This window comes from Microtus ochrogaster (assembly GCF_000317375.1).
Source record: "Microtus ochrogaster isolate Prairie Vole_2 chromosome 14 unlocalized genomic scaffold, MicOch1.0 chr14_random_1, whole genome shotgun sequence".
In the NCBI taxonomy this organism is placed as follows: domain Eukaryota; kingdom Metazoa; phylum Chordata; class Mammalia; order Rodentia; family Cricetidae; genus Microtus; species Microtus ochrogaster.
The window spans coordinates 8,017,689-8,044,930 of NW_004949096.1; the positions used below are offsets into that span (position 1 = coordinate 8,017,689).

The following is a 27,242-nucleotide window of genomic DNA, read 5'->3' on the forward strand; positions in this document are numbered from 1 at the left end:
CCACCCATCCATCCACCCATCCATCCATCCATCCACCCACCCATCCATCCATCCACCCACCCATCCACCCGTCCGTCCGTCCGTCCGTCCGTCCGTCCGTCCTCTATGTATTTTTTCAATTTTTCATTCATGATCTCTCACTGGCTGTTTGAATTGTTAGAAGCTACATATCGAGGGCCTGGGTCCTGGATCCTACTCAACTTGAACACTCGAGGTTTTTGGCTTTAATCAGTAATATAGTGACGGACCATAAATTAAATTGGCATAAAAGCTACATTTACCTCTAGGCTTCTTTGAAGACACCTTACTCTCTGAGGTATCTTTGAGATATTGACCAATAGCTACCAAGTACTTTGCCAAAACTCAGACACTTTGCCAAGCACATTAGCTGTGTTTCACCATTTCATCCCGAAAAGCACTCCATGTGGAAAGCATTGCCTTACTTTACTGATGAAAAACCTGAGGCTTAAAGGTTAAAAAATATGACATGCCCTTCATCCTGTCGCTAAGAGGAGGGCCCCACTTCAGGACAGTCATTTCTGGTCTGTTAAGAGCTTACACTCCATGGGGTTAACTCCTGCCATTTCCACGTACCAGGAGCTAAAGTAAAACTGGCACCCATATCAGAGTCACACGGCTAGGCTACTCTGGAACCCCGAATCGCCTTGGATTTCTGACTGAGCTCTACAAGGGACAGATAGTGCCATACTTTCCCCAATACTGTAAGCAGCTTATGATCCAGATGGAGCTCTTGCTCTCAGAGCCGGGGCTTTCGGTTGTCTTATAGTTACCTTCCAGCTCTCTCTTGTCTATACCACAGAGTCCAGATTCTAGGCGCATATCCTTTAGAACTCTGGAAGGCAAAGATGAATTCCAAATTTAATTCAGTCTGGAGATGGGTAAGGGGAAAGATTTCCTTTTGTCGAGTGATTTGTTTATATTTCTCATGGCTGTGACAGAAAGGGCGTTTAGGGAAAGAGACCTTCTTTTGGCTTGTGGTTAGAGTACAGTCCACTCTGACAGGGCAAGCATGTGGAGCTCATGGTGTCTGGAGCATGCAGCTGGGACTCCTCACATTTGGGAAAATGAGGAATCAGGGCACAGGGAATTCTGTTATTTCTTTCACCGTTTGCATTCAGTCCTGAGCCCCAGCCCATGGGATGGTGCCAGCCAAAATCAGGGTGGGCCTTCCTTCCTCAGTGAAGGTCTCTGGAAAAATCTCCCAGACATCCCAGGAGCGTGGTGTCTCCCAGGTGAATCCCAATCCAGGCATGTTGACAACGGAGATTAGTCATCACTCCAGGTGTCAGATCCCACCCAAATCCAACAAACAAACAAACAACAAACAAATTAAGAAGTCCACGGTTTCCTAGGAGACTGAACTTTTGACCTCATGATTACTTGCAGTTGCAGCCCCATCATGGAGTCATACAAGGCCCTCTTTTGTTTTCTCTGTGGCACTATTGGTACCTAAAGCTGCCTCATTCATAGGTTGGTGGCTTATCTATCGGCTGTCTGTTTTCTCATGTACACTTTGATGGTAGGGATTTGTTTTTATCTCCTGCACTCAGGATCACAGCTGGCACATGCATCTATATTTTTATGGCTGGTCCTGTGAGTCAGCACCTTTCACCATACCCTTATTATAGGTATGTGCTTTGGGACGTACAGACTTCATCCCAAGTGGCAATTTGTTCTCACCCGGAGCTTTCTAGAGCTCTCTGTAGTAAAAGAAGAGCCCTTTGACAGGTGTGCTCCCTTGTCATATTGAATGCCCATTCACTTTAAGGGAAATCAACACATTTTCTTTTGACAAATTGATCAAGGGGTTCTTTGTATCTTCCTGTGCTTCCAGGCCTGTGGGTCTTTGCATGAGCCATCTTCCTTAATAGCGGGAAGTTATGTTTGGCCCACTCTGTGTGAACACGTAACAAGTGCTCAAGCTTCTTGTCCAAACCCTGTGGCTTGACTTGGGTGTAAAAGCTTGTTAGAAATGAGTTCTGGGAGCTTGCCATTTGAGGCTGGCCTTGCTGTTACAAATACAGTTTCGCAGGTTGGAAGTGCAGGAAGAGGTGGGAATTACAGCCTCCCAGTTTACTGGGTGACTGGAAAAGTCCTAATCCTGGGAGTCCTTTAGCCCATGTTTAAAACATCTCGGCACAGAGCAGCCTCTGCGGCATGTGTTCTACAGTGTACACACAGAGGTATCTGAGGAATGAGCAGCAGACAGGCTATATAAGCACAGACATCTTCACACACCCCCTCTCTACCTGTTCACTTTAGCACACAGTATAAAAAGAGAAAAAGGGAAAAGGGAGATAGCAAATTGGAAATGTGACCTGATAATTTCTGTGCCTTCAGCTTTGGAATTGGGGACCTAGAACTCTGCCTAGTTATTACAATACTTTGTTGTCGCAAATATATATTCTTATAGCTGTGTGACTTCACAGTTTGTTAATATACTTGAAAACTGAAAAAGTAAAGGCATAAATCTTGGTTTGAAATGGGGTCTTCCTCATAATAATTCCCAACTATGCTGGATAGTTTTATGTCAATTCGACACAGCTAGGTTTATTTGAGAGGCGGGAACCTCAATTGAGAAATACCTCCATAATATTAGTCTGTAGGGAAGCCTGGAGTTCGTTTTTAAATTAGTGATTGATGAGGGAGAGCCCAACCCATTGTGGGTGGGAGCTGATGACATCTGGCTTCCCTCAGTGGACTGTGCCTTGGGATATAGAAGCCAAATAAATCCTTTCCTCCCCAAGTTGCTTTTGGTCATGGTGTTTTTTTTATTCCAGCAATAGTAACCGTAACTAAGGCACCAACTTAGCCTCTGAACTTGCTCCAGCTTAATCCACCTTAAGTCAGTGTTGGTTACGAGGTGAACTACAGATAAAGGGCGACTTGCAGATAAGTGTTAAGGTTTATGGGCAACTCAGCTTTATTCCCAAGCTCATAGTCATTCAGGGAAAGCTTTTTGAGTAACGGGCAGAGGCTACTGGGGGTGGAAGGCTGTAGCCGCTAGAGGATGTGCTAGAGGATGTGCCATCGTTCTTCCTGTGAATTGAGACGACAGTGTGGAGGGAGAGGCTAAGAGCATCAGTAGCTGAATTAAGTGTGTTTTTTGGTTTGGTTTGGTTTGGTTTGGTTTTTGGATAGTGTCAGAGCAGAGGTGTTGGCCTGCTTACTGCTCCAGCCAAGTAGAAATCCAGTCAGTTCAGAAAGAGTTTCCTTTTCATACAGGTCCCTAAAAGGTCCACCTTCTTTAGGCACAGACATCTTATGTTCCAGTGCAGTGCAGATTTCTGCATGAAATTATCCACCCTAAGGGGAGAAAGTAATAATTAGCTCCCCCAGCCACCAACTCTATTTGCACGGGATTAGAATGTTGCGTCCATGGTCTCCAAACTGTCCAGGGAGAGATATGACCCCACTTCTCATCTAGAACTTCTGGACACCAAAGTGCAGCAGGGAGAGACATCCACACGTGACTGCCATGACCACACAGGAAGGAGTCTGCTCAACTCCTAACGGTGCCACCTCGGGCAGATTGTTTAACTTCTCAGCCTCAGTTTTGTCACCCAAAGCCTGCATGAAGGCTTGTGATGGTCACAGCGCTTCCACGACTGCCGTGAGATGAGGTAGCCATTGGGCAGGGGTTACCAGATACACACCATGTGCCCCTTGCGTTAGCAGGGCTGAGAAAGTCAGCCGAGGGCTTGGCTGGACTTAGTGCCAGAGTTCTTTAGCCTACTCTGCCCTACTGTTGGTTCGCATTTTAAATGTGAATCTCCTTGTCCCAAGGTGACAGCTGTCGCTTTCACAAACTGAGTCTCAGCTTGCTAGCATGACTTCGAGTTTTTGCCACTTCCGTAAGATGTGGGGGATAGTTGTGTCTCACTTGCCTCGCAGATGAGGAAGGTCATTTATTTAACCTCCAGAGGCTGCTCATAAAGTCACATGATGGAGAATCTTTAGGACATCTGGGCTTCCATTCCCCACAGAGTAGCAGCTCTAGGCAATCTGGAAAATCTGACTCTCACTTGAAAAGAGGGTAAAAGAGACAGAAAAAGGAAAGAAAATCAAAATAGGAACTATCCTCTGCTGTGCACTGTAGCCGAGCTTTGCAGGAACTGGCGATGGCCTTTCATGTCCCTCCTCTAGGTGACTCTGTCTGGAAGGATAATAAGCCTTACTTCAGTTACTGAATCCTGAAATTTTGTCAGGCCCACTCTTAACGTAGTCACAGACATGGCAAAATATCCTGGAAGTTCTCATTTTGCTATTTCCTCTCTGCAAGGTCAATTCATGGGGTCTTTGTGGAGGACATTAAGTTGCAAGGTATTTTTATGTTTGATCCAAGGGGAGAAATACAAAAGTGATCCAATACCAGGCCTGTTATTTCTAAGGCATTTTTGCATGGTGTAGTTTATGTGGGACAGCCCATAAAACTGGAGCTCCAGGACCTTGAGTTCCATGCTCATTGTCTGTTTCCCCAGACATCATGTGGGGTGACCCACTTTCCTAGTATGCTTCATTTTAAGACTGACCAAATGGTTATTACCATTTAATGACTGGTCTTTACCACAGAGTTTTCAGACTGGCTTAGATATTTCCTTAGTGGATTTTGGGAGTGCCAGGGTCCCTGATGGGGTAGCCTGGGTACTGGACTGAGGATGAACAGCATGTAGATTCAGGCTCTAGGTTTGTCTCAACGCACTCATTTTGCTTCTGCCTCAAGCAACTATATTTTTGTCTCACCTGTCATGATTTTTACCAATGCATCATGGAGGTCAGGGGAAGAAGCTGAACACCACTACTGTTCTCTATGACTGCTGTGGTCACCCCCTCCTTGGGCTGATGTCAACCCAAAGCAAGGGCAACAAAAACCAGTAGACCCAGGTGACCTGAGGCAACATCTATATGTTCATCAAACTTTCCCCACATCTCTCATTCCTTAAATTTTTCATCTGTAAAATGGGTGCACAGCACCTCCCCATCCAGACTTCACAGGACTGTTTTTGATATGCATATTTGGTGAGATAAATTCCAACATGACAAGAAGATAAAGGTCTCAAGTACTTTGATACATTCTGTTCTGCAGAGAGTAACACCAAAACATGTCTTCACTCCTGTAAGAATTTTGAAAACATTTCTGAGATTTAAGTGTGTCTCAGGTGTACACACCCATACTCTGAGCCTTTTTATCTTGCAAGCCCCAAGGATATTCTAATTTTCATGCTATCTATTTTATTTAGATTTGAGATTTCCAATGATTATACTATTTAGTTAGTATTTATGATGTATATTCTTCTTTTAAAAGGCTTTCCAATTGGCCTGTAGTCGTTGTACCTGTTGCTGGATTACATAAAGCCATTTTCATAAAAATATATACAAGGTCTTTTGAGCATATTCTTATCTTATCCCAGGAGGGAGGAAGACTAGATGTATCCCTTGTTGCTGTTGTGAGTGTTTCAAGGTCACACAGCTTGTAATGAGCAGAATTTGGATGCTCCCAGATGGGCGTTCTGACATATCACCAAGTCAGGACTCTACTGCTCTCTTCTGAAGTGCAGATACAAGCAAGTTACAGCTAAGGCGCCTCTCCTGAGCTACCCTTCTCTGAAAGTGCTGCTTCTAGACTTGAGCACAAACTATACTCTAATTAGATGATGTATAAGCAATTACGGCTGCCCAGAAAAAATGTAATTGCAAGACAAAGTGGAGCTATCATTTTTTTTTCTTTCCCTAACTGCAGCAGGAAAAACCCTGTGTGGGTTTCTAATGCTTTGTCAGTTCGCTTACCACATCCTGGGTTTGTGCGAGTCAATCTGCTAAATCAATAAGATCCAAAAGAGAAAAAAACAAAGGTGTTGGGGCCAGTGGACTTCCTGGTTGCCATGGCAACATATAAGGGTATGCACTGTGGTTTCTTTCTCTCATTTATCTTCCTGGAGGCTTGTTCCCCAAGGACGACTTGGCTTTACAGAGCTCTTATGTAGTGAGGTAATACCAAGGGGCAAGTACCCTGTTGGACCTAAGAGAAGGGGTGGGAGTTTTGGCAGGCTCTCACTGCCATGTCCCCAACACTGAAGCAAAAGGCAAGAAGAAGGTTTCTCCCTAAATTCTGAAAACTACGCAAGTTATTTCTAGACAATGCAATGGCTTCGCTGTTTGGAGGACTTGGCAGGAGTCACCAGGGTGACAGCTTCTGAGAGGGTTGTCTTTCATAGAGGTCCATTGACTCATGATGAACTCCTTGTTCCTTCTACATCAGGGTGTTTAGTCAGGCCCCCAGACATTGGGGTGCCGTTCCTCTCTAAGTGCCAAGGGATGAATAGCTAGCTCAGTTAAAAACACCCCAGGACAAGTTCTGGAGGAAATTCCCTCTCTCCGTATGATTGCGCATGACTGTTTTCTCTCTTCATTAAACCCTCACCCGCCTTGGGGGCAATTCCCGAAGAGACGGAGTCACTAGGAACCCATGGTCTGCCAGTGGGCAGCCAAAAGCAGTCCAGCTACTGACAAGGTCTTTAGCCTCGTTTGGAAGTGGATGTTGAACAATATGCTCTTTCATTAGGCGCCCATCACATGGGAGTCAGACGGTGGGACGAGTGAGGGGACCATGGGAAGGCTGCCAGCCATATTCTGCACCAGCAGGTCTGGTGAAGCAGGGGCTACACAGCTTGAAAGGCTCCCAGATGGGAGCTCTGGGCTTCCAAGACATCAAATGGGTGGAAAGAAGAATGATTTCTTCATGATGTGCCTCGGGATGATGCTTCATGACCATGAGTTAGGGATTTATTGGGAACAACTCGCTCATACCTTTGATGACAAACACTATGAGGCAGGATCACGTTAGCAGAAGTCAGGATTCTGCAGTTAGTGTCCCCCGAGGTTGTCCTGGCCTCATAACGGTCTGGGAACCATGCTCAGTCACTCTAGACTTCAGTTGCTCTTTCCTCCCTGATAATTGGTTTAAGGCTCTGCACTGTCCTACCCTGCTCATGGATGATCTAATTACCAGGTTTTTTTTTTTTTTCTAAACTTAGTGCTTTCCCTCCCTGCTTCTGACCAGAATGGGCTCATGAATTGCATCATCTTCTGTGCGAGATGTAGGCTCTGCAAACCCGAGGACAGTAGTTGAGCCTTGGCTTTTAAATAATGAGCACTGGGAAAGTGAAGACCATGTGATGGGCTCACCAGTTCTTCGGGCTGCCACTCACTGCCCAGAAGGGTGGCTGTCTCCTAGGTGCACCGTCCTGTTGAGGACCGTCAATCCAGGGTGTCAGGTTCCAGCTGGATCAGTCTAGAGTGTCTACTTGGTCAGTGTAGACCTTTGGGATGGCTTGTAGCCATCTCAGAAGGTCACAAGCATACTCTGCTGTGATGGGCCCAGCTGTGAACCAATCCTGAATGCCTGCTCTTCTCACTAGCTCTGCCTAGCCATGGCTGGAGCACTTGGACAGAAAACTGAAACTGCTGCTGGGACCGGACTGTTCCAGTTCCCAAGAGTATCGTAGGAAGAGGAAAGGGGAGACAGAGGTGGCCAGCTCAGGACTTCTTCCTTGGGAGTGGGTAGCAGTTCCAAATAGCAAGCGGCTTGAACCCCTGGGGTGAAGGTCTTACCCTTCCTACCAGAGTGAAGGAGACTCTCATCGTAAAATCACCTCCAGTAAGCCTTAGTCTCCTCTCTAGAACTTGTTTAATGGTTACCTCTCCATGCTTTACAAAGCACGTGGACAGCCAATGAGATTCTGATGGCGTTTGAACCCTTTCCATGTCTAGCTACCGTTTAACACTGTAACAGGATCAGCCTGACTATTCAGCCTGTGCCTGCCCCTATCAGTTCCTTAAGATATCTCAATGTATTAGTCAATTCAGATGTAAAACGAGGTTAATAAAGTAGTCCATTACATAGGATTTTTATGAGAATAAAATGAATTATTAGCTGTAAAGTCCTAAAAACTGAAACATTACCAGGAATAGGTGCTGTCTTTGCTTACTGGTTTTCTCACAATCCGTGATAAGTGGACTGTGGGAATTGGGCAAGTCACCGAGCTGCAGGAACTGGCCTGCCTTCTAATTCTACTATTGCTAAGACAGCAAGTTCTCTTCACACACAGCCTCCTGTGAGCCAAATCAACAGTAAAATACCGAATTCTGATTCAGAACTCATGGGGAGATGGCAGGAAGAGGATAGGCATGTGGTTGGCTCATGCAGGCAAACTAGAATTCTTTTGGGGTCATCTAGAGAAGAGATTTGAACAGCTACCCACCTCTATTGGGCACAATATGTTTGTGAGTGTCTTCTGGTGGTCTTCATGTGGGATATATGGCTGTCCACTTTTAGGAGGTCTAGCTTTATAAATGGTTGCCTAAATCTGTGTGGATATGAATATATCGTACCCATGGCAGAGATGCTGACTTCATTATGTAGACAGATAAAGCCAGTTACAAAAACACAATCAGTCTTTGGAAACAGTTTCTTTTTTGAAAAACAGCAAGCGTTCATAGAAACAAAGCTCCGGGTTCAACCATTCTAGTGGCCAGTAGAGAATTCTCAGCAAAGCCTGGATGCTGGCCCTTAGCAGATACGGGGAGTCTACCTGCCTCCTAGAGCAGGAACCACCCCCACTTACCTCTCAAGCAAGTTTGGGAAGAAGCACATAATGGAAACTTGAGTGGAAATTACACAGTGGCTCCCTTTCAGATGGCGTTATGATTTTCTCCCACTTAGGGAATGACTGGGTATAAAAAAGAACCCATCTCTCCCTTACTCTACAGTGTAAGCAAAGTGTTAGATCACTAGGGTGATGTCCCTAATGGACTCTGTCTTTCTCGATCCGACGGCTCAAGGAAACTAAAGATAAGGGAGATGTGCCTGCCAGAGGTCAGTTGTGGCTTTTCTGAGAGTGACTTTTAATCTGGTCTACATCAGGCTCCAAGTCTGACCGTTCTATGTGGACAACTTTGGTCACCACTTTGTACTTTAGTTTCTTCATGTTGGAAATGGATTTCTCAGACTCTTCCCCAGGAATGAGTACCCTAATTGGTTATCTAATATTAAGTGGTTAGCCCTGAAATCATATACTTACAAGTAACATTAAAAGGATATATATATATATCCTTTTAATGTTATATATATATATAGAGAGAGAGACAGAGACAGAGACAGAGAGAAAGAGAGACACAGAGAGAGAGAGTGTGTGTGTTAAAAGGCCTTGAGAAGGAGCAAGGATGACATGGAAGAGTTTGGGGAGATGTAGAGAAGTAAGGGGGAAATTACATAATTATATTTTAATTTCAAAACAATACAATTTTTGAAAATGACTTTGCCACTGTGTTGGCGAAGTTTCTAAGCAGTTAACAAGAGTGTGACACTCACAGCTTTAGTTATTAGAAGCTCCATTTTGCCCAGTTTCATTTAGTGAGCCCTGCAGACTCTAGCAGGTTGTTGCTGTGATCACTTCAGGAAGGCTGAACGTGAAGAGAAGTTTAGCAGCTACTGAGTCCTGCCGCCTGCAAAGTGGCAAATGTTGGGAAGATGGGAACTAGGCTAAGCTATTGCATTTCCCATGTGCCATGGAGACTGATGCCGTCTCTTTTTCTGGTCTTTCTGAGGAGGACAGGCAAACCAGACTCTTGAATGATGGGCCTGGGGACGCCCCTACCCTGCTCACAACCTGCTTTAACTAGTACTCTAAAGGAACAGCGTGATGTAGCCTCTGTCTACATCCGTCCCTGAGCCCATTCTGTCTCTCAAAGGGAGGGGCTTTTAGCAGTTCAAGTCACTCAGATAAAAGGGGTGTATTGGAGACCAGAGGGCTCAGCTGGAAGCATTGTTAATGGATCATCATAAGGAAGGGCTTGTTTGAGAGGTGCGGTTGCCATTTAATATTAGTTCCTTCATGTGTACGTGTATGGCATGTGTGTTCCCTTACATGTGAATGTATGCATATGGGTGCACATGTGTAGGTGTTCAGGTGCTTGCCCACGTGTGGAGGACAGAAGACAACATATCTCTCACTACTGAGAAGCTGTTCACCTTTCTTTTTTCTTTGAGACAGCGTCTCTCCCTGACCTGGAGCTCACCTTGACTGGTAGGCAAGCTTTCCAGTAAGGCCTGGGCATCAGCCTGTGTCTGATTCGCCAGTACTGGTTTCCAAGAGCACACCACCCAGCTGTCTTTCTTACAGGGCCTCATGCCTGGTTCAGCAAGTTTTATATGGATTGAGTTATCTTCCCAGCTCTAATGTTTGCCTCGCAAGTCAGAGTGACTCCAAGATCCCAGAGGCTTTTGTTTGAGGACCCAACTGCAGATAGAGATTCTGAGGTTCTTCCTCCCTGCTTGGAGCTTGGCCCATCACTACCTGAGCTCTGCTAGAGATGTTCTGTGGTCCATGCTACTTCTATCTCACCTTGCTCTCATGATGCTGGAAAATAGTGTTGGCTATGCATTTTCAGGATAAGGAAGCCAGGGGAGTTACCTATCCTGCCAGGAGAAGAAGGTCCTAGGAGCCGAGTCCGGGTGGGTTTGAATATCTACCCTACCACTGCAGCTCCTTGGCCTCAGGCATGTTTGTGTAGTTTCTTTTCTCCATGCCTCAGTTTTTCTATCTGGAGAGTGATGATTAATATTACCCTAGAGTTGTTTTAAGGAGATGATTAGTTAACACTTGTAAAATGCTTATAAGAGTGCCTGACATGTACAGAAGAATTCACTACTGCTATTGTGCTTGGTAATATTAATACCCTTTGGGGTAAAAAAAAATAGGCTCTATATAAATATAAGGAAAAGAGTTAGGATGTCTTCATAAATTGCTAGGGCTTAGATGATACACAGACCTGAGGGTTTGGCCCATTTGAAGTGATCCAAAGCCTAGGGATTGATTATCAACAACTCACGTGGCAGTTGATCTGGAAGTCTGGGGCATCATCCTTGTGACTCTCAATGGTCCAGGTGCCATTGCGGTGAGGAGCAGGATTCCTCCTCACAAGATTAAAACAAACAGAAACTCGTACTTCATATTTCCTGAGAATGTCTCACTCGCCCAGTAACCGTTTCAGATGCCTGTAGTATGTCGGGCTAAGCTAGAAAGATGAAGGCTGAGTTTCTCTGTCTTGTACCGTCCTTGATGCCCCCCCCCCCCCCACTTACACAGGCAGTTTCAGGCACACTTACTGAATAACCATCCTGTGTGGACACACCGTCTCTACAGTAACACGGGTTACTGCCCATGGAACTCAAGGGATTTTACTCAAAAGTCTCCGCTTGCATTGGTTTCTCTTGCATTTGCATATCCCGTTGGCCAGGTGGCAAGCTAGAATCGATTTTCATAAGAAAGAAACTGCTGCTCATCTCCAGACCATTGTCCAAGCCTCAGCCTTTATTTTTAACCTTGGAGTTGACAACAGGCACCTGGGCCAGGAGCAGGCAGGTGGCATCTGACTGAAGTCACCCCAGCAGCCTCACCTGCGATAAGCCCATTGAGACACTTCTCTCTCCTTTTGTATGCGGGATCAGGAGAGGCCTGGAAGGGCTGTCTCCCTGAGTGACAGGGTCCCTTTGTGAAATTGGCCAGCTGAGACTGAGCTGCAAATGTCAGTCAAAACAAACAGCGTTTCAACGGGAGCCTGTGCGTTTCCTTCCGGGTGTGCGCATTGCTTCATCAGCCAAGAGCTGCATGAGTGGCTTCCGCGAGCGCTGGGCCCCTGAGATAAGGAATTAGCTGCACAGAGCATCTTTCCTTCACTGCAACTGCCTCCCTGCAGGTTTCGTGGGCTTTGTTTCTGTTTTTAAAGTAGCTGCTTGCTGATGACACAAACCAAGGCAAAGAAACGAACTTGCGTGGCCTGGGCCTACTCCAAGATGACTTATCATTTCTTTGTTTTGCATCTGTCTGACACTGCCTTGTCATGTTTGGAACCTGCTTCCTGCTCTAGGAGAAGGCAGCTGGCACCTGTAATAACCATACTTCATAATAATGGGCCCTCTTTTGTCGTCATGAAGCAGTGGTTTAGGTGAGCCTCCCCCCTGTTTTAAACATGAAGAATGTTGGGCACATGAAAAACTGCTTCAAACCCCTCTTTGAGGGAGGTCAAGCCATCTGAGAGGAGTTACTACTTCAGCCATCTAAAAGCTGCAGACCTGTGGAAGTTACTTCATTCCTCCCCAGATTCTGATTCTTAGCGTTCAAGTATATAAGCAGAGCTTACCTTTTAGGGTACTGGTGACAATTATGCAACACAGAACCCCAAAGATTCAAGATTATCAAAGGACAGTTCAGGGGGGTTAAAACCTCCTCTCCCACCAGAGCCCACTCCAAAATGTAGAACAAAGTTTGCTTCAGGAAGAGCTTGTGGTTCTAGAGAGAAACGGTCCAGTCACTTCCTTCAGCAATTCCTTCTCCAGCTTCAAATTTTTGTTGGAAGGTGATTTGAACTTTGGAGAGTCCAGATCTGGCCTCTCTGTGACTCCAGACCTGGGTTTTAAATCCTAGCCTGGTATCTCGGGCACTGCTGAGAAAACGTGGTGGGATGATAATTCAGAAGAAAAGGGAACCATTCGTGTGGCTCTAAGGACAGAGTGTTCCACACAGGAAAGAAGGCAGCTGTGTGGTCTCAGGTCTGGAGGAGCTCAGAGTGCCTGATGGAATCCAGAGGGGGGATCTCTGGGGTTGGAGCAGTGCCCGCGAGAGGGAGGGAGGCCGCAGCCTGATGGCATTGCTCTTAACCAGAAGGAAGTTTGCTCTGGGTGCAGCTGAGTATATAGTGTTAGAAGTGATAAGGTAAGGAGCAGCACCAGATGATGGTGGAAGTGTGCTCACAGTGTAAGAATAAGTGTGGAGCTAAGTACAGAACTGTATATGCAATACTATTATGTGTGTGTGTAGTTTTCTTAGTAGCGGACATGTGTTCCTTCATAACTCCCCTGGATTTGGTCAGTTTCTCATGAGTTCTTCATTGACGGAGATTCTTTAAGGATGGGGGTCCTTTATGCTGCCAGGTCTCAGATTTAAGCTTGATGTATCTTTGGAAAGTCAGAGTGAGTTCTGAAGGCTGCATCAGTAGAGATGTTTATTTGGATTTTTGTTGATGTTATTGAGGTAAGGGTACACTGTAGCTGTGGTTGACCTGTATCTCACAGGTAGCCCAGGCTGACCTTGACCTTAGGTGATGCTCTTACCTCAGCTTCCCAAGTGCTGGGATTTCAAGCATGAGATGCCATGGGCAGTCTTCGGCTTTCATGGGTATGCATGTGTGTGTGCGTGTTCACGTTTATAGGCCTGCTCACACGTGTGCACATGCACGTTGAGGCAAGAAGAAAACACTGAGTGTAATTCCTCAGGTGTCATCCACCTTGTTTGTAGACACAAGGTCTCTCATCGGCCCCGAACTCACCAAGAAGTCTAAGCTGCCTGGGCAGTGAGCCCAAGGGATCTACCTGTCACATCCAGCCCTAGCATTGCAAATGCTGGCCACAATAGCCAGCCTGTTATATGTGGATTTGGGGGGATTAAATTCAGGTTCTCATGCTTGCAAAGAAAGCACTTTACTGGCTGAGCCATCACCCCAACCTGCTGTTTGACTTTCTTTTTTTTTTTTTTTGTTTGTCTCTTTTATGTCTTCACTTGTAAGCACTTCTTACCATTGATCTAGTTTTGTGCAAACTTTTCATGCAGAAGAGTCTAACATTTCCATTTCCATTTGATCCCACAGATTTGAATATAACCTGCCGCTTTGCAGGCGTATTCCATGTGGAGAAAAATGGCCGCTACAGTATCTCAAGGACTGAGGCAGAAGACCTCTGCCAGGCTTTCAACAGCACCCTGCCCACCATGGATCAGATGCTGAAGGCTCTGGATTTAGGGTTTGAAACTTGCAGGTAAGAGACCAGCACTCTCTCTCTGGGGACAGTCCACTGGGGAGGGGCAGGGCTTACAGCTGGAAGGCTCCTTCCTAACAGTTGAATGGGTTCTTGCCTAAAGAGGTATCCCTACCTATTAATTTGACCAAGACAGCCTAAACTGGTATGACAACTGGAATTTCCAATCAGCTTAAGAAGACACCTTGGTGAATCATGTGCTCGCTCGTGGGGGAGGGGAGTCAGGGTCAGCCATTAGGGTCATATCAGTTGCAAGCCTTTTGCCTAATGTGCTCCTGTAGCACTCCTCTGGCTTTGAAGAAACATTCAGCATCATTGTCGGAACCACAAGAAAACACGAGCCAAATAACAGTGTTTAAAATAAATAGGTAGCTGGCAGAGTCTTGGCTGTGCAGACTTGACACAAGGCACGTTCTTCAAACCTCCCTCTCAGAGCTTTTAGGCTGTCTTCTGTGTTGCTATGATTTGACAACGTAAGTAAAAGGATATGGAAGTTTTAAAGCTAGACTACATTAAAATAAGCTGTTATCAGAAGCCTTGAGACGTTTTCTTCAAGGTACCCAAGGCCCCAGAGGACCTTCCTCAAATCATTTTGTTCCACAATAATCGTAAGAGGCAGGGGCAGCCTGTGCATTTTTTTGTTTTTGTGGCCAGTGGCCACAAAATGGGATCTTGGTGACGCCTTCAGTCAAGTGGTTGGTGTGGTTTGATTTCACTAGAAGATCTGGGTAATCTTCATATGTGCTCTAAATCCCCACCTCAGTCTCCAGCTTAAGCAGTGTGGTTCTCTTGCCTCTCCGTACGTGCTCACACATGAAAACAGAATGCTGTTAGAAAGTCTAGCTGCAGCCCTCTTCAAGGAAGCTGTGAAATGGAAGTGAACTGCATCTATCCCTGGCCCTTAGTTAGGTCCCTGAGACTCTTGCTCTGTCGAACACAGTAACTATTAACCACACGTGCTGAGTTACATTTAAGTTGATTAAAATTAGGTTATATGAAAATGAATTCTTTTATGGCGCTAGCTATGTTTCACTTACCTGGTAGCTGCCCTATCAAATGTCGCAGATTATATAGAGAATATTTTCATTGTTTTGAGCAGTGCCAGCTGGACATCTGTCTCGAAGGGTTCAGAGCTAAGTCTAGGAGAATGGCAAAGGATGAATGACAGCTCTGGAGCTACAGAACCTGACCCATGACCTTCGTGAAAGATGGCTGGTTAGCAAAAACCGTCTATTCAAGACCCAAGGCTATATTTTAAAATGAGGCCCTGATTAGGTCACAGGGCTAAGAAAGTGCTTTCAGAAAGCTGGCCTGATTGTGAAATGCAGTTAAGATATACTTGTGAAACACAATGACTTCTCATCTGTTGAGAGCCAGAGGAATGAATACAGAGTCCTGAGCTGATGGGAACATCCTTAAACTTCTCTGTTTATTACTAAGACTTTTTATAGATGAAGCAACAGAGCCTTAAAGCTTGTCATGGATCACACCGATTGTAAGTAGAGGAGTCTCAGTTTGGTTGTGATCAGTCTGAGTGTAATGACTAAGCCCTCGAAAGGATGAGTAAGGGGGAGGATGCAAGGACTAGCTAAATATGTCTTTTCTCTGTTGGTGGAAGTTTCCTCTCTTGGAGCTGCTTGATCCCAAATACCCAGCAACTGCTTCCCAAATTACCACACAGAGGCTTAGTATTATTTATAAATGCTCGACCAATAGCTCAGGCTTACTTTTATTAACCAGCTCTCACACTTAAAGCTAACCCATATTCCTTACTTACACTCTGCCATGTGGTGGAACCTTTTCTCAGTACTATGTGCTCATCTTTCTCTCTGTGTGTCTGCTGAAGTCTCCTGACTCTTTACCCTTCTCCTTCCCATTATATTTAGTTTGGTTGTTCCGCCTATACATCCTTCCTGGCTATTGGCCAATCAGCATTTTATTAAACCAGTTTGAGTAACCAATCTTACAGCGTACAAGAGGACTGTCCTCCTTATGGACAGTCACTCATTCACGCCATGTACATGTATAGAAATTTCAATGCCCCAACTCATGTATAGTACATGCATATAAAACTGTCATGTGGTAAAAATTCACAATAACTCACCAAGAGAATATAAGAATGTATTCAATTCTGGAATATCTATTTTGTATATGTATAATATATGTATATGGCATATATACGTATTATTCATACATATTTGTCAATATGATGCAGGAGGGCAGGATGAAGAGTAGTTTCTTTGTGGAGTATTATTTAGAAGAAATATGAAGATAAACTTCTGCTGCAGAAATCTGTCAAATCTGTCATTGTACCCATACTGGTATTAAGTGTTTCAAAACTCAATTTCATAATTTCCCTCAGGTAGCTATGGAATCAGATATCTGCCAAAAGTCAGAAGGCATAGTCTCACAGGCTGGGACAAAGCCTCAGCAGGGACTCTGTCTTGTCTGCCCCACCCTGATTAGGGACAACGCTCAGGTCCATGAGAATTTCTTGCTATTTAATTGTGTGCCCTCCCACCTCTGGGCTAAGAAGACTTTGGGGAAATCAGCCTGTCGGTTTGGACGAGGAATTCGTCATCCAGCTCCCATTGCAACACCGACACGATGAGAGACTTTGAGCTTAGGAGCTTCCAAGTCACTCTCGTTTCCACGTGTCTTGCTGGGTGCTGCAGGCTGTGCTGTTGCCCCAACAGTAGGAGTTAAAAGAAGGTGCATTTTAGCTTGCATTGTGCTTCTCAAACCCTGCCAAATTTAGCATCTCCCTCTTTGCTCTTTTGCCGTCACCCCACCTCTTTCCTCTTGAGCAGCATTTTCTCCACCCACATGCCATGTTTCGAGGCATTTCGTGTTCATGTTAGATGGCCACTGGGATGGTGGTGACACGCACTATGTCTGAAAAGGCCTCCAGCCCCAGCAGACTCCCAGAAACACCCAGATAGGTGTAGGAGCGGATGGGGTGTGGCTTGAAGAGCTTTGTTAAGTGACCCACTGCCATTTGCTGCCCTAATTGCTCCTCCTCTCGGTTCAATGATGGCCAATTTGTCTCCACGGGTCTGGGTGGCTCACAAAGTCAGCACAGGAGCCAGGCTTCATGTTGGCCATAGTAAGGAGTGAGGGGCTCAAGGGAGAAGCGGAGGACAAGAAAGGAGGGACAAAATAAGACAGCTCTAGAATTGCAGACTGAAAGGAGGACCAACCCATTTGCCACCTTAGGGGACTGACTCATTTTATGTCATTTTTGGAAAGTATAAAGTTAATTCACTGTCAAATCTCCTAGTGTAGTTTTTTCTTCTGGAACCCAGGCTTCTTGATGCCTTTAATAGCATTGCTGGCCATAAATTTTGTATGGAACGATTTTGTTTATTCTTGAATCTTTTTGGTTAAAAACAAGAATGATCACCAGTTCCCAGTCTTTAAACGAACTCTCTTTGCCTCCATCAGCTTTGACCATCTTTACTTTCCTGTGCTTGTGACTTTGGATTTTATGGAACTTGGTTATTGGGACCCTTATCATCCTTGGGGTGAATACATGGAGGTGTTGTGCACATTAAATGTCATTTGATGGGATATTATGAAATGAGATCCTGGCCATGCAGGTTAATAATTTCATGTTTTCCCTTGGCAGGTATGGATTCATACAAGACAATGTGGTGATCCCGAGGATCACCCCCAATGCCATCTGCGCAGCCAACAACACAGGAGTGTATATCCTCCAGTCCAATACTTCCCACTACGACACATATTGCTTCAATGCCTCAGGTGGGTTCTAAGTGCATGGTCTTTGGGCTGTCTGTGGGAGCATGGTTGGCTGACTGTAGTTCAGTCAAAGCATGGGTGGAGATTCCTGAAACTTCCACTCAAAAGGAGTCTCTACAACAGAAGAAAGAGCTAGACTCTAGTATCCATGGTACTAACATGCCAGGCTTGGGAAGCTGATGATAAACAATTAAATATCAATTCTTTGACACAAGGTTGGAGAGTGCTAAAGAAAAAAGGCACCATAGGAAGGCCCAAACTCAGGGGATGCTTGTTATTTGAGAGGTGAACAGGGAGGGCACATCTGAGGAAGTGCTTTGGAGAGCCACAGTCAAGGGAGTGGAGCTCTTGGCAGATGAGAAGGCCATGTGATGTGGGCACAAGAGCATCTTAACTCCACTGAACAAATATCAGGGAATACAAGGTGGCATAAGCCCAGTCAGAGGATAGAGCTACAGGCAAAGAAGTTATACAGGTTTAGCGGAGGTGTGGCTAGCGCCTCCAGTGGGTTGAGAAATCGAAGCAATTTCTGCAGAAAAGTGGTACCCATCTATTGATCGTTTAGAGGTGTAAGCTAAATGACTGAGAATATTATTATAAATGGAGCTAGTGAAAAAGCAAAGAGGATATGATAGCATTAGCCTTCTTGAAAAGGTTCCTTACTCAGTGGTTGAGGCCAGCAGGAGTAAGAAAGCTAAATGAAAACCGAGATGCTGGGCTTCCTCCTTTGTCTATGAAAACTTTCCCAGTCATGAGCTTAGAAGTCATGCTTACAAGTCTGTTCAAGCCATCATACACTCACACACACACACACACACACACACACACACACACACACAAAATCAAAGAATTCTGTGCACTATACATTATTCAAAGTCTTTTGAGACGAACTGAAACCATAAATGTCAAAGTTTTAAATGCCAACCATCAAAAGTCTCAGTTTTCAAACTGTATCTTCTAGTTCCCTGAAGGGTTGAAACTATATGTTAGGGAAGGAAAAACTTTGACGTGAATTTGTCGTATCTTCCAGGACTGTAAATTTTCCTCAGACATTGAAGGAAGATGTTAAAAGGGCTGGAAAGTGGCTAGAACTTTACTCCCATGAGACCATAGCTGGTATAATACCATGGGGGGGGGTATAAAAACTGTGTGGGCTTTTAAGGTAACAGGGGGCATGGAGGGCAGCGGGAGATTACATCAGTGTCCTTAGACTGTGCCAGTGTCTAAGTGTGCCCGTGCCACCTACCCATTGTTTCACAAGCACTGAGGAACACATGGGGATTCAGAGGAAAAATGTAGAGTTTGGGGGAAGGAAGTGTATTGAAGCCAAGTAATTGAAATACAGTATATGAACCCAGTGAATTTTTCCAAGTACATATGGGACATGGATACACACACAAGACATGGCGAAAAATCAAAGCAAGTCTACCTCTCCCTATCATATGAACAAAGAACATACATGGAGTTGAATCAAAATGAGGAAGTGCACCTGAAACTACACAGGGCACTGTCCGTCCCCTGTGTACGGATGAATGTGAATTAATGAACCAAATGTAATGACCCCCAAGCTCAGATGGGTAAATAGGAAGTAGGCAAAGAGTGCCCTGGCTTAACTTCTTCCATCTTTGTACAAGGGGGTCAGAAATGAAGGGGTTGAACGGGTGGCAACAATGCAGTTTGGGGGGATCCTGCCTGCTGCTCCCAGTCTTTTTTTGTTTTTGTTTTTGTTTTTTTTCGAGACAGGGTTTCTCTGTAGCTTTGGAGCCTGTCCTGGAACTAGCTTTGTAGACCAGGCTGGTCTCGAACTCACAGAGATCCGCCTGCCTCTGCCTCCCGAGTGCTGGGATTAAAGGCGTGCGCCACCACCGCCCGGCTTGCTCCCAGTCTTTAGGTTCTGTTTTTGCTTCTCCTGCTGAAGCCTGTTCCGTGAAAGTACGCAGTAAATCACAGGACTATGTTCTCACACTGCCTCGGCTGGTTTACAAGCTGGTGTCACTTTGAGTTAAGGGTCTACGAAATTTAATTGAAACAGGCAAAAGCACATACTGTTTTATGGTCAGGAATCAAAATGATTCAGGCAAACAGCTACTGCAGCTTTCTTTGTGTCCTTCATGGTACCCCCAAGTTTGGGTCCATCTCCAGCACAGGGGTCTCCAGTGTTGATGAACTCTTTTCTCCTTAGAGAAGCAGGTGTTAGTTTAGTCAAAAACCGGGAGAAGTACCAACGCTCTGCTTCCTCCCCAAATGACTGTGTTAGAAGCAGTAAAGTTTAAAAATAATACTACGTTTCATTTTTTATCTATTTTCCACATGGAGTCCGTGTTGATAAGCTTTAATGCTTTTTCTTTAAGTTCAAAGACAATAAATATTTATTAATAGTATCTACACACTATTGTGCTAAGTAAATAGAGGGCAAGAAATAACCAAAAAGTGTGTTTCTTGTCTTAAAGGAATTAACAGTCTTCTTGAGTAAGACAGAAAATGCAGAAAGGGAGGCAAGAATAAATGTGGCTGAGGTTGAGTATAGTCAACATCATGGATGTCAGGGCAGGAAGTGAAGATCCTGGCAGCTTCCAGTGTGCTGCCAAGAACATCTTGGAAAGAATCTTAGATTATACCTAGCTCAGGACGGCAACCTGGAGGTCCCAGAGGTGGGAGCCCGTACACTAGCAACAGGGAGAAGAGCCAGCAATACCATAGCAGGTAACTTCTACAAACTTAAACCCTATACTTCTGTGACCCCCCCCCCCCAGTTAAAAGCACAGCAAACGCCAGGAAAAGGCTGTGTGATTTTTTTTCCTGCCCTCTCTCAGTATCTAAGACCCAACATAAAGAGTCTGGTGACTTCTGTGGAGAGGACGAAGATGGCTGACTCAAGCCATCTTTTAAAGCTTGATTCAGTAAGATGCCTCATCCTCCTCCTAGGCAGAGATAAGGAGCAGATTTTACATTCGTGATTTGTCCATTCACTCATTCATGTGAGAGCTGTTTGGAAGATTCACTCACGGAACACCTATAAGGTACCAACCCTAGAGGAAGCACCCTTCCTGTCGGCATCCAGAGACTGACACCTAGACTAAATAATTACTATCTTAGTCCTTTGGAGCCAGCGGAGCCAAGCTTTCTAAGAATACAGCCTCGGGGAAGCCCAACTTAGAATTTCTTTAACAAGTCCCTGTGCTGGGGACACTCCCAGCAGTGCATTGCTTAAGAGACTGAAGCTCCATCTAATGAGGTCACGTGAGTGGCATGGGCAGGAATACGTTAACTGCAAATTTGGGTCACCATGCATCTTGGCATCCTGGACAGACTGAATTTCTGTGTGAAATTTGAGGTGAAATGGAGCATGAAGAGGTTCCATGGGAACACATTCTCATCATTGACAGATTAGACTCAGTGTTGTTGACATGCTCAGCTCATTACAACTTCGCTTCCAGACACTCACAGGCCCCACTCCTGAGGATGCTCCGCATCCAAATACCAGAAGCATCTCACAGATTGGCTCAGCCTAAGACAAAGAAAATAGGCACCCTTCCCCCCAAATTTCTCCAGTAGCGGCATTCTTAAATAAGGGTGTTTTGAAGAATGTCTTAAGAAATATAGAGGTAGAGAAATAAGTGTGATGACCTTGTAAATTCATTAGAATCAGGGATAGAAGCAGGCTCATCTTTTGTCTGCTTTCTTCTTCTCTCACTTGGCCTGCAAATGCTAAGTGATCCTTAGAAAGAATCAGTTAACACTTTAATAACTACTCAGGGCCTCACTCTCCAGGCTTCTCCACAGGCCTGTTGATAGCTGTGAACCATTTTAGGAGACAGCATCTTTAGGGTGGGAATTGGGACCTTTACTCCCCTTTTCTCTCATTTGACAAATAGATGCTAAGTGTCTCTCTGTTCTCACGCAAAGTTCTGGCCCAAGCAGACGAACTCACTACTCATTTAGTAGAGTCCATGCATCTTTGTGGCAGGGTGGGAAGCAGGAGGTGGGTGGCGTGAGAGTCATATGAGAGTAACATGAGCGAGAGAATTTTAGATCATAGTGCACATGGAGAAGAAATGAAAAGGTGACACATGATGGTGACAGGTTTGGGGAAAGGATGGAGCACTGACTTCACCATTGGTGACTTTCTCATTTAAAGGTTCCCTTTGTGAACTTTTCATAGCAACTTTTACAAGAATACTTTCCATAAAACATACTCTCCTCCTGCTGTTGACAGCTGACAGCAGCTTTTGCTTTTAAAGAACTGACTGGAAAAAACAAGCAAGCAAGCAAGCAAACAAACAAATAAACAATAAACAACGAGTCTCTTTATATTTGGCAAAAGGTGTTTCTAGTAACTTAGAAGCAGCCACTACCTGCTTGCCCAATTTCTGCTTCTGCCCGTGTTATGAGTGGGCAACAGTATATGACAGGGAACTTGAAAAAGCTTGACACCTGCCTTCCTTGTGACCCCTGTCTGCCCGTTTTCTGCTACCCTGTCCCTCCAACACACCCACCCATCAATCTCTTTCTTCTTTTCTCTTTGCCAGAAAGCAGCTCTAGGAGAAAGCATGCTAAGAAATTGTCATCTAACGCCGAAGTGGCCATGGTCACCATAAAAGCTGTTGTGCAGCTGGGTATGAGGGCGGCACTCTTGTAAGCCCGGCACTTAAGAGGTTCAGGCAGGAGGATTATGAGAGTAAGAGCAGCCTGTGTCTCAGAAAAACAAACAGAGCGGGTAGCCCTACAGTACACAAGTGGAACCAACCTTTACATGAAAGCAATGCCACTTTATAGCTCCCCGCAGTTCAAAAGCTTCATACCCACTGATAAAACATCTGGGCATCACTGGGGTGGTGGTTAAATTGCTGTTGTCTGCATCTAAGATTTAAGGGATAACACACAAATCAGGAATTATTGGTCCTGACTTCTGAGGGTGTTAAGCAATACTGGCCAGAAAGCGCCTAGAAACACCTAGGGTTGACCGGTTAGCCCAAGTCATGGCATGGAATCCTAAAGAAGGAGTGGGAGTAAAAGATAAATGGAAGACAGGAAAAAAGAAGCCAAATGATAAATGCCAAGACAGCGTGGGTGCCCATGCCAAAGGCGGCTAGCCCTAGCTGTGAAGCCCTGCGCATGGAGGAGGCACTCACAAATACCAGCCAAATTAATGAAGCCATTAATTAATCCTGTAATAAGTGACTGGGGATTTGTTGGTTACTAAATATTTTGGTTATCAGGTAAATTCATTAGTTATGTTATTTTAACTAGCACATCTATTTATAACATATTGAGTATCTTCATAGTCTTCTGGTAGTCATGTCAATCGTGTGTGTTCACTACAGTTCCCAGCATCCCATTGATATCTGGGATTACAAATGATTTTCCATAATAGCCTGTACCTGCTTTCATTATAGCTTTAGTCACAATGATTACACAAATCTTTTTCCACTGAAAAGAGATTTAGACTCCACTTTAATTGTATGCTTAATTGGAGAAGGGCCACATCTGTCTTATTACTAATTAAACATGAAACATCAGGCTCGTCACCGTGCCAGGTATATGCATGTCTCCCACTGTCCTTGGATAACCCAGTCTCTTTTCCCCAGCTCCGGGATTACAGATGTCAGCACATTTGCCCTAGAACACGTGTGCTTCTTAGTGAGTGATGTTACCGGGGTGGGAATAGTAAATTTTTGACATTAAATAAGATTGTAAAATCACATCAAAAGGGGTCGAGAAGTTCCTCATAGATTTATCAAGTTTCAGGAGAAGTTATTTAGGACAAACTCTATACTAACTGAGTAATAGGACATATTAGCTGTGAGAAGTTTTTTAAATTATTAATTTTTATTTCATGCTTTTTTTGTTCTTCCCCATAGCGCCCCTTGAAGAAGACTGTACATCTGTCACAGATCTGCCCAATTCCTTCGACGGACCAGTGACCATAAGTACGTACCTCTTCTAGTTTGGGGTGGTTGGTCTCAATCTTGGGAGAGGTGTGTTCATCTACTACTGTTAATATCCAAATAGGCTATTAAGTTGTTTCCCTAAGGGGATAATGGCTGTGATCAACACCCCATTCCCCTTTCCCATGATGCCTTGAAACTGTTCTGATTTACCCTATGCCCCACTCCTGAAGCATCAGTCATCTGAAAACCACTGTTGCACACTGGGACCCCGTCTGTGTACTCCACAGTGTCACTGTCTACTTGACCTTTCTCTTCTACATAGAATACATTTGTTTTCCAAAGAAATTGCAAATGGAGAACTAACACCATTTGCCATAAGTTGAAGGTAACCTTACAATTCAACTTAAGTGCAAGACAAGGTAAATGATAGTTTTTAACTTCAAGCTGTCGGAGACTGGGTACCTGAGCTGTGCTCTGATAACACAGAAGGTTAAGGCAGTTTGAGGGATGGAGACACCCACATGGGAATTCTCTTGCTGATATAACTAAAGTACTTGATTATGAAAGCCACAAGCTTCCTGGTATGTGTTTCAATATCATTTATACCACAGCCACCTCAGATAATCTGTAGACAATTGTGTGGACCAATTTAGAAGATGGAAAACACTCACCAGAACTTCCCAACCAGTTAACTTGTAAACCCTAGTACCTTCACTTCTTTTCTCACTGGAAAGAAGAACAGGGTTGAAAAAGGTTTATTTCTGCTCCCTTGGGCCCAGACCCCAGCAGGGTGTGTGGACACAACGGCAGTAGTAGTGGTTTGAATATGTCCATTCCAAGCGTTCATGCATGGAAACATACCTCTCAATTTTACACATTTATAGTAATTGGGGTTGAGATCTTTGATAAGTGATTGGTATTGGATGAGTAGAGAAGGGGAGGCCTTATGACACTGGTAGCTTTATAAGGTGATGAGGAGAAGAAGCAGGCTTGCTTGCTGTCTGGTCACATGATACTCTCTGCCATACCATGGCAGACAATAAGAAAACCCTCAGCAGATCCCAAGCAGATACTGTGGTGGTGTTCTTGAACTTCTCAGCCTAGACTGAGCTATAGCAAAATAAGCCTCATTCTTCATAAATTATCTGGTGGTCAGAAAGATGCCTCAGTGTTGAGAGCACTAACTGCTTTTGCATAGAATTGGGTTCAGTTCCCAGCCCCAACAGGGTTGTCACAGATGCCTGCAACTTCAGTTCAAGATTCAGCTCCCTCTTCTAGCCTGTGTGGGCTCCTGCACACATGGTACACTAAGCTCATACAGGTGCACACAAGCAAATATTAAATAAGTTATACGTTTTTTTAAAAGTAAGGCAATATACATTGTCTTAGCTTGAAGTTGAGCAGAAGAATGCAGCCCTTCGCAGTCAATAATCTCAGATCTTTTTCTGCAGTCACTGTTACGGTGATTGAGACCTTTGAAAGTTTTTTCCAACACTTGTTTTACTAATAGTTTCATTTAAGCAAGTTAGACAAGTGAAAAATAAGGAATCCTTGGTACCACCTATGCCATTCGACAGAAAATATTCCCAGAGAATACACACTTATAGCCTTGTATAGCAAATGATTGAGGCTCAAGGCAAAAAAAATACATTTTAAGGATGGATAAAAATTAATTTGTACTTTTTCTCCTCTGGTTTATTCTGGTCAATTGTTTATTAAACCAAAGATTTGTGTGTGTGTGTGTGTGTGTGTGTGTGTATGTGTGTGTGTGTGTGTGTATTTGCCAATTTTAAGATTGAATTTCCTAGAGTATGGTTGAATCTCTGGTAATATTTAGACAAATCAGTTTTCTACCCAGAAATAGGGGTTTGCGTAAACTGGCAAAAATTACCCCTTAGAAAGAACCTTTCTAATGGATTACAAATTAATCTTCTTTGTGGAGGCCATACAACTCTATTTCAGATCCTTTCTGGAGATGGATGGGATTAAAAGCAACACAATTTATACATATTTCAGAAGAAACTGTAAAGGGCGGGGGAGGTGTTGTGGATTGAGCCTCCAGTTATTTTAACTACTATGCTGGACACTAATCACGACCCCATCCAGAAGGCAGTGCCATTCCTTTACGAGTAAGGAAACTGAAGCTCCCGGGTTACCTTGTCTAGAGATATCCCTAGCTCAGTTCAAGTGTGGGGACTCCCTAGCACCTCAGCTTTCTCTGCCTCATCTTCATCTCACTCACTGTATCTCAGCACTAGACAGACAGATGTTCTTAAAGCAAGTGCAGGTAGCCTCAAAGTCATGTCACACCACAACCCACTGTCTTTCCTATACTCAAGATCTATTTGCTGTGAGGTTCTGAAGGTGCCCTCTGTCTCCCCTTAGCTATTGTCAACCGTGATGGCACCCGCTACAGCAAGACGGGAGAGTATAGGACACACCAAGAAGACATCGATGCCTCAAATACTATTGATGTTGATGTCAGTAGCGGATCTTCCAGTGAGAAGAGCACCTCAGAAGGCTACATTTTCCACACCTTCCTTCCCACCGAACACGCAACTGGAGATGAGGATGAATCCTACTTCACCAGGAGCACCCCGAGCACCAGTAAGGAGAAGGGAATAGCTGTGTTTTTCCAATAGCAACTCTTTGGTGAATGCCAATAGCCCTCCTGAGTGATGCACACCCAGGTGTTTTCTGCTGTCCCTGGGCATCAAGGGTCAGGTCCCTGTGCCTGTCCATGCTCCTGGTCGGTGCACATTGCCTCCTGCTCTTCACATTTCCTCCATCTTTGCTTCTGTTCCTCTTAGTTTGGGAAAAGGTGTGCCATTCTGGAAGGGTTTTCTCAGGGAGGTGCCTCTTTTCTCTTGTTGCTGATGACTGGGCATTACCTGAGACCTCTTACAGAAAGAATATTTGCTGTTGTTTGGTTCATTCTTGTTGCTTTTCACTATACATAAGGCTATTCTTTTAAAGTTACGGCTGCAGAGTGTGCACAGTATCCCAAGAGCTCCTTCTACAGCCCTGCCTGAAACCCCTATGTACTAATCTGATTCATTTTCAAGGTTCTGATATTGTACTATCCAGTTATAGTCCTCAACCATACTATTCTAACCATTCCTGTGTTTTCGTCCAAGGAACAATGTGAAGGGTTTTCTTTTTACAAGCATAATATTTTTATTGATTATTTGGGAATTTCATACAATGTACATAACACTCACTTCACAGTCCTCCTAGGTCCATCCCCCACCCTTCTGACCTCCCCTCAAAGAAGAAGAAAAACAACAACAACCATAACAAAAGAAAGAACAAATATATCAAAAGTAATTTGTGTTGCCCATATATTCTCTGGAGCATGGTCAAACTCACAGTGGTGTGAGGGGTTTCTGAGTGCCTTTGCCAGCTGGAGTGCTCTAGAGTGTACTCTGTTAGGGAATATTCCAGTGCTCTTTGGGTGTGTGGCTAAGGGACTTTGGGTTTGTGCAGCTGGGCTCTGTTGGAAAGGTGCTCAGAGCTCCTTATCTCCTCCATTTCCCTCTCTGTACTTCCCTGTTGTTTGTTTAGAATGGGGTTTCAGTTGACCAGGCTCCTTCTGTGGAGGACTATTCAAACCAAAAAGGGCAGCTAAGTCTTCACTGGGTATCCTAGTATGGTGTGCATTTTCTCATTTCCTGGCTGCAACTCGCAAGGGGTGGAACTCT

At 44.6% G+C, this 27,242-nt stretch overlaps 1 protein-coding gene across 7 annotated transcripts in view; it reads left to right on the forward strand.

Moving 5' to 3' along the window:
* Cd44 (CD44 molecule (Indian blood group)) overlaps window positions 1-27,242 on the forward strand; it is an 83,978-nt gene that overhangs the window by 19,632 nt on the left and 37,104 nt on the right. For all 7 annotated transcript variants that reach the window (XM_005364087.3, XM_013352760.2, XM_005364088.3 and 4 more), the window contains exons 2-5: window positions 13,726-13,891; window positions 17,520-17,653; window positions 23,512-23,580; window positions 25,927-26,148. In XM_005364087.3, coding sequence (XP_005364144.1) covers window positions 13,726-13,891; window positions 17,520-17,653; window positions 23,512-23,580; window positions 25,927-26,148 — 591 coding nt within the window. The remainder of the gene's footprint in view (window positions 1-13,725; window positions 13,892-17,519; window positions 17,654-23,511; window positions 23,581-25,926; window positions 26,149-27,242) is intronic.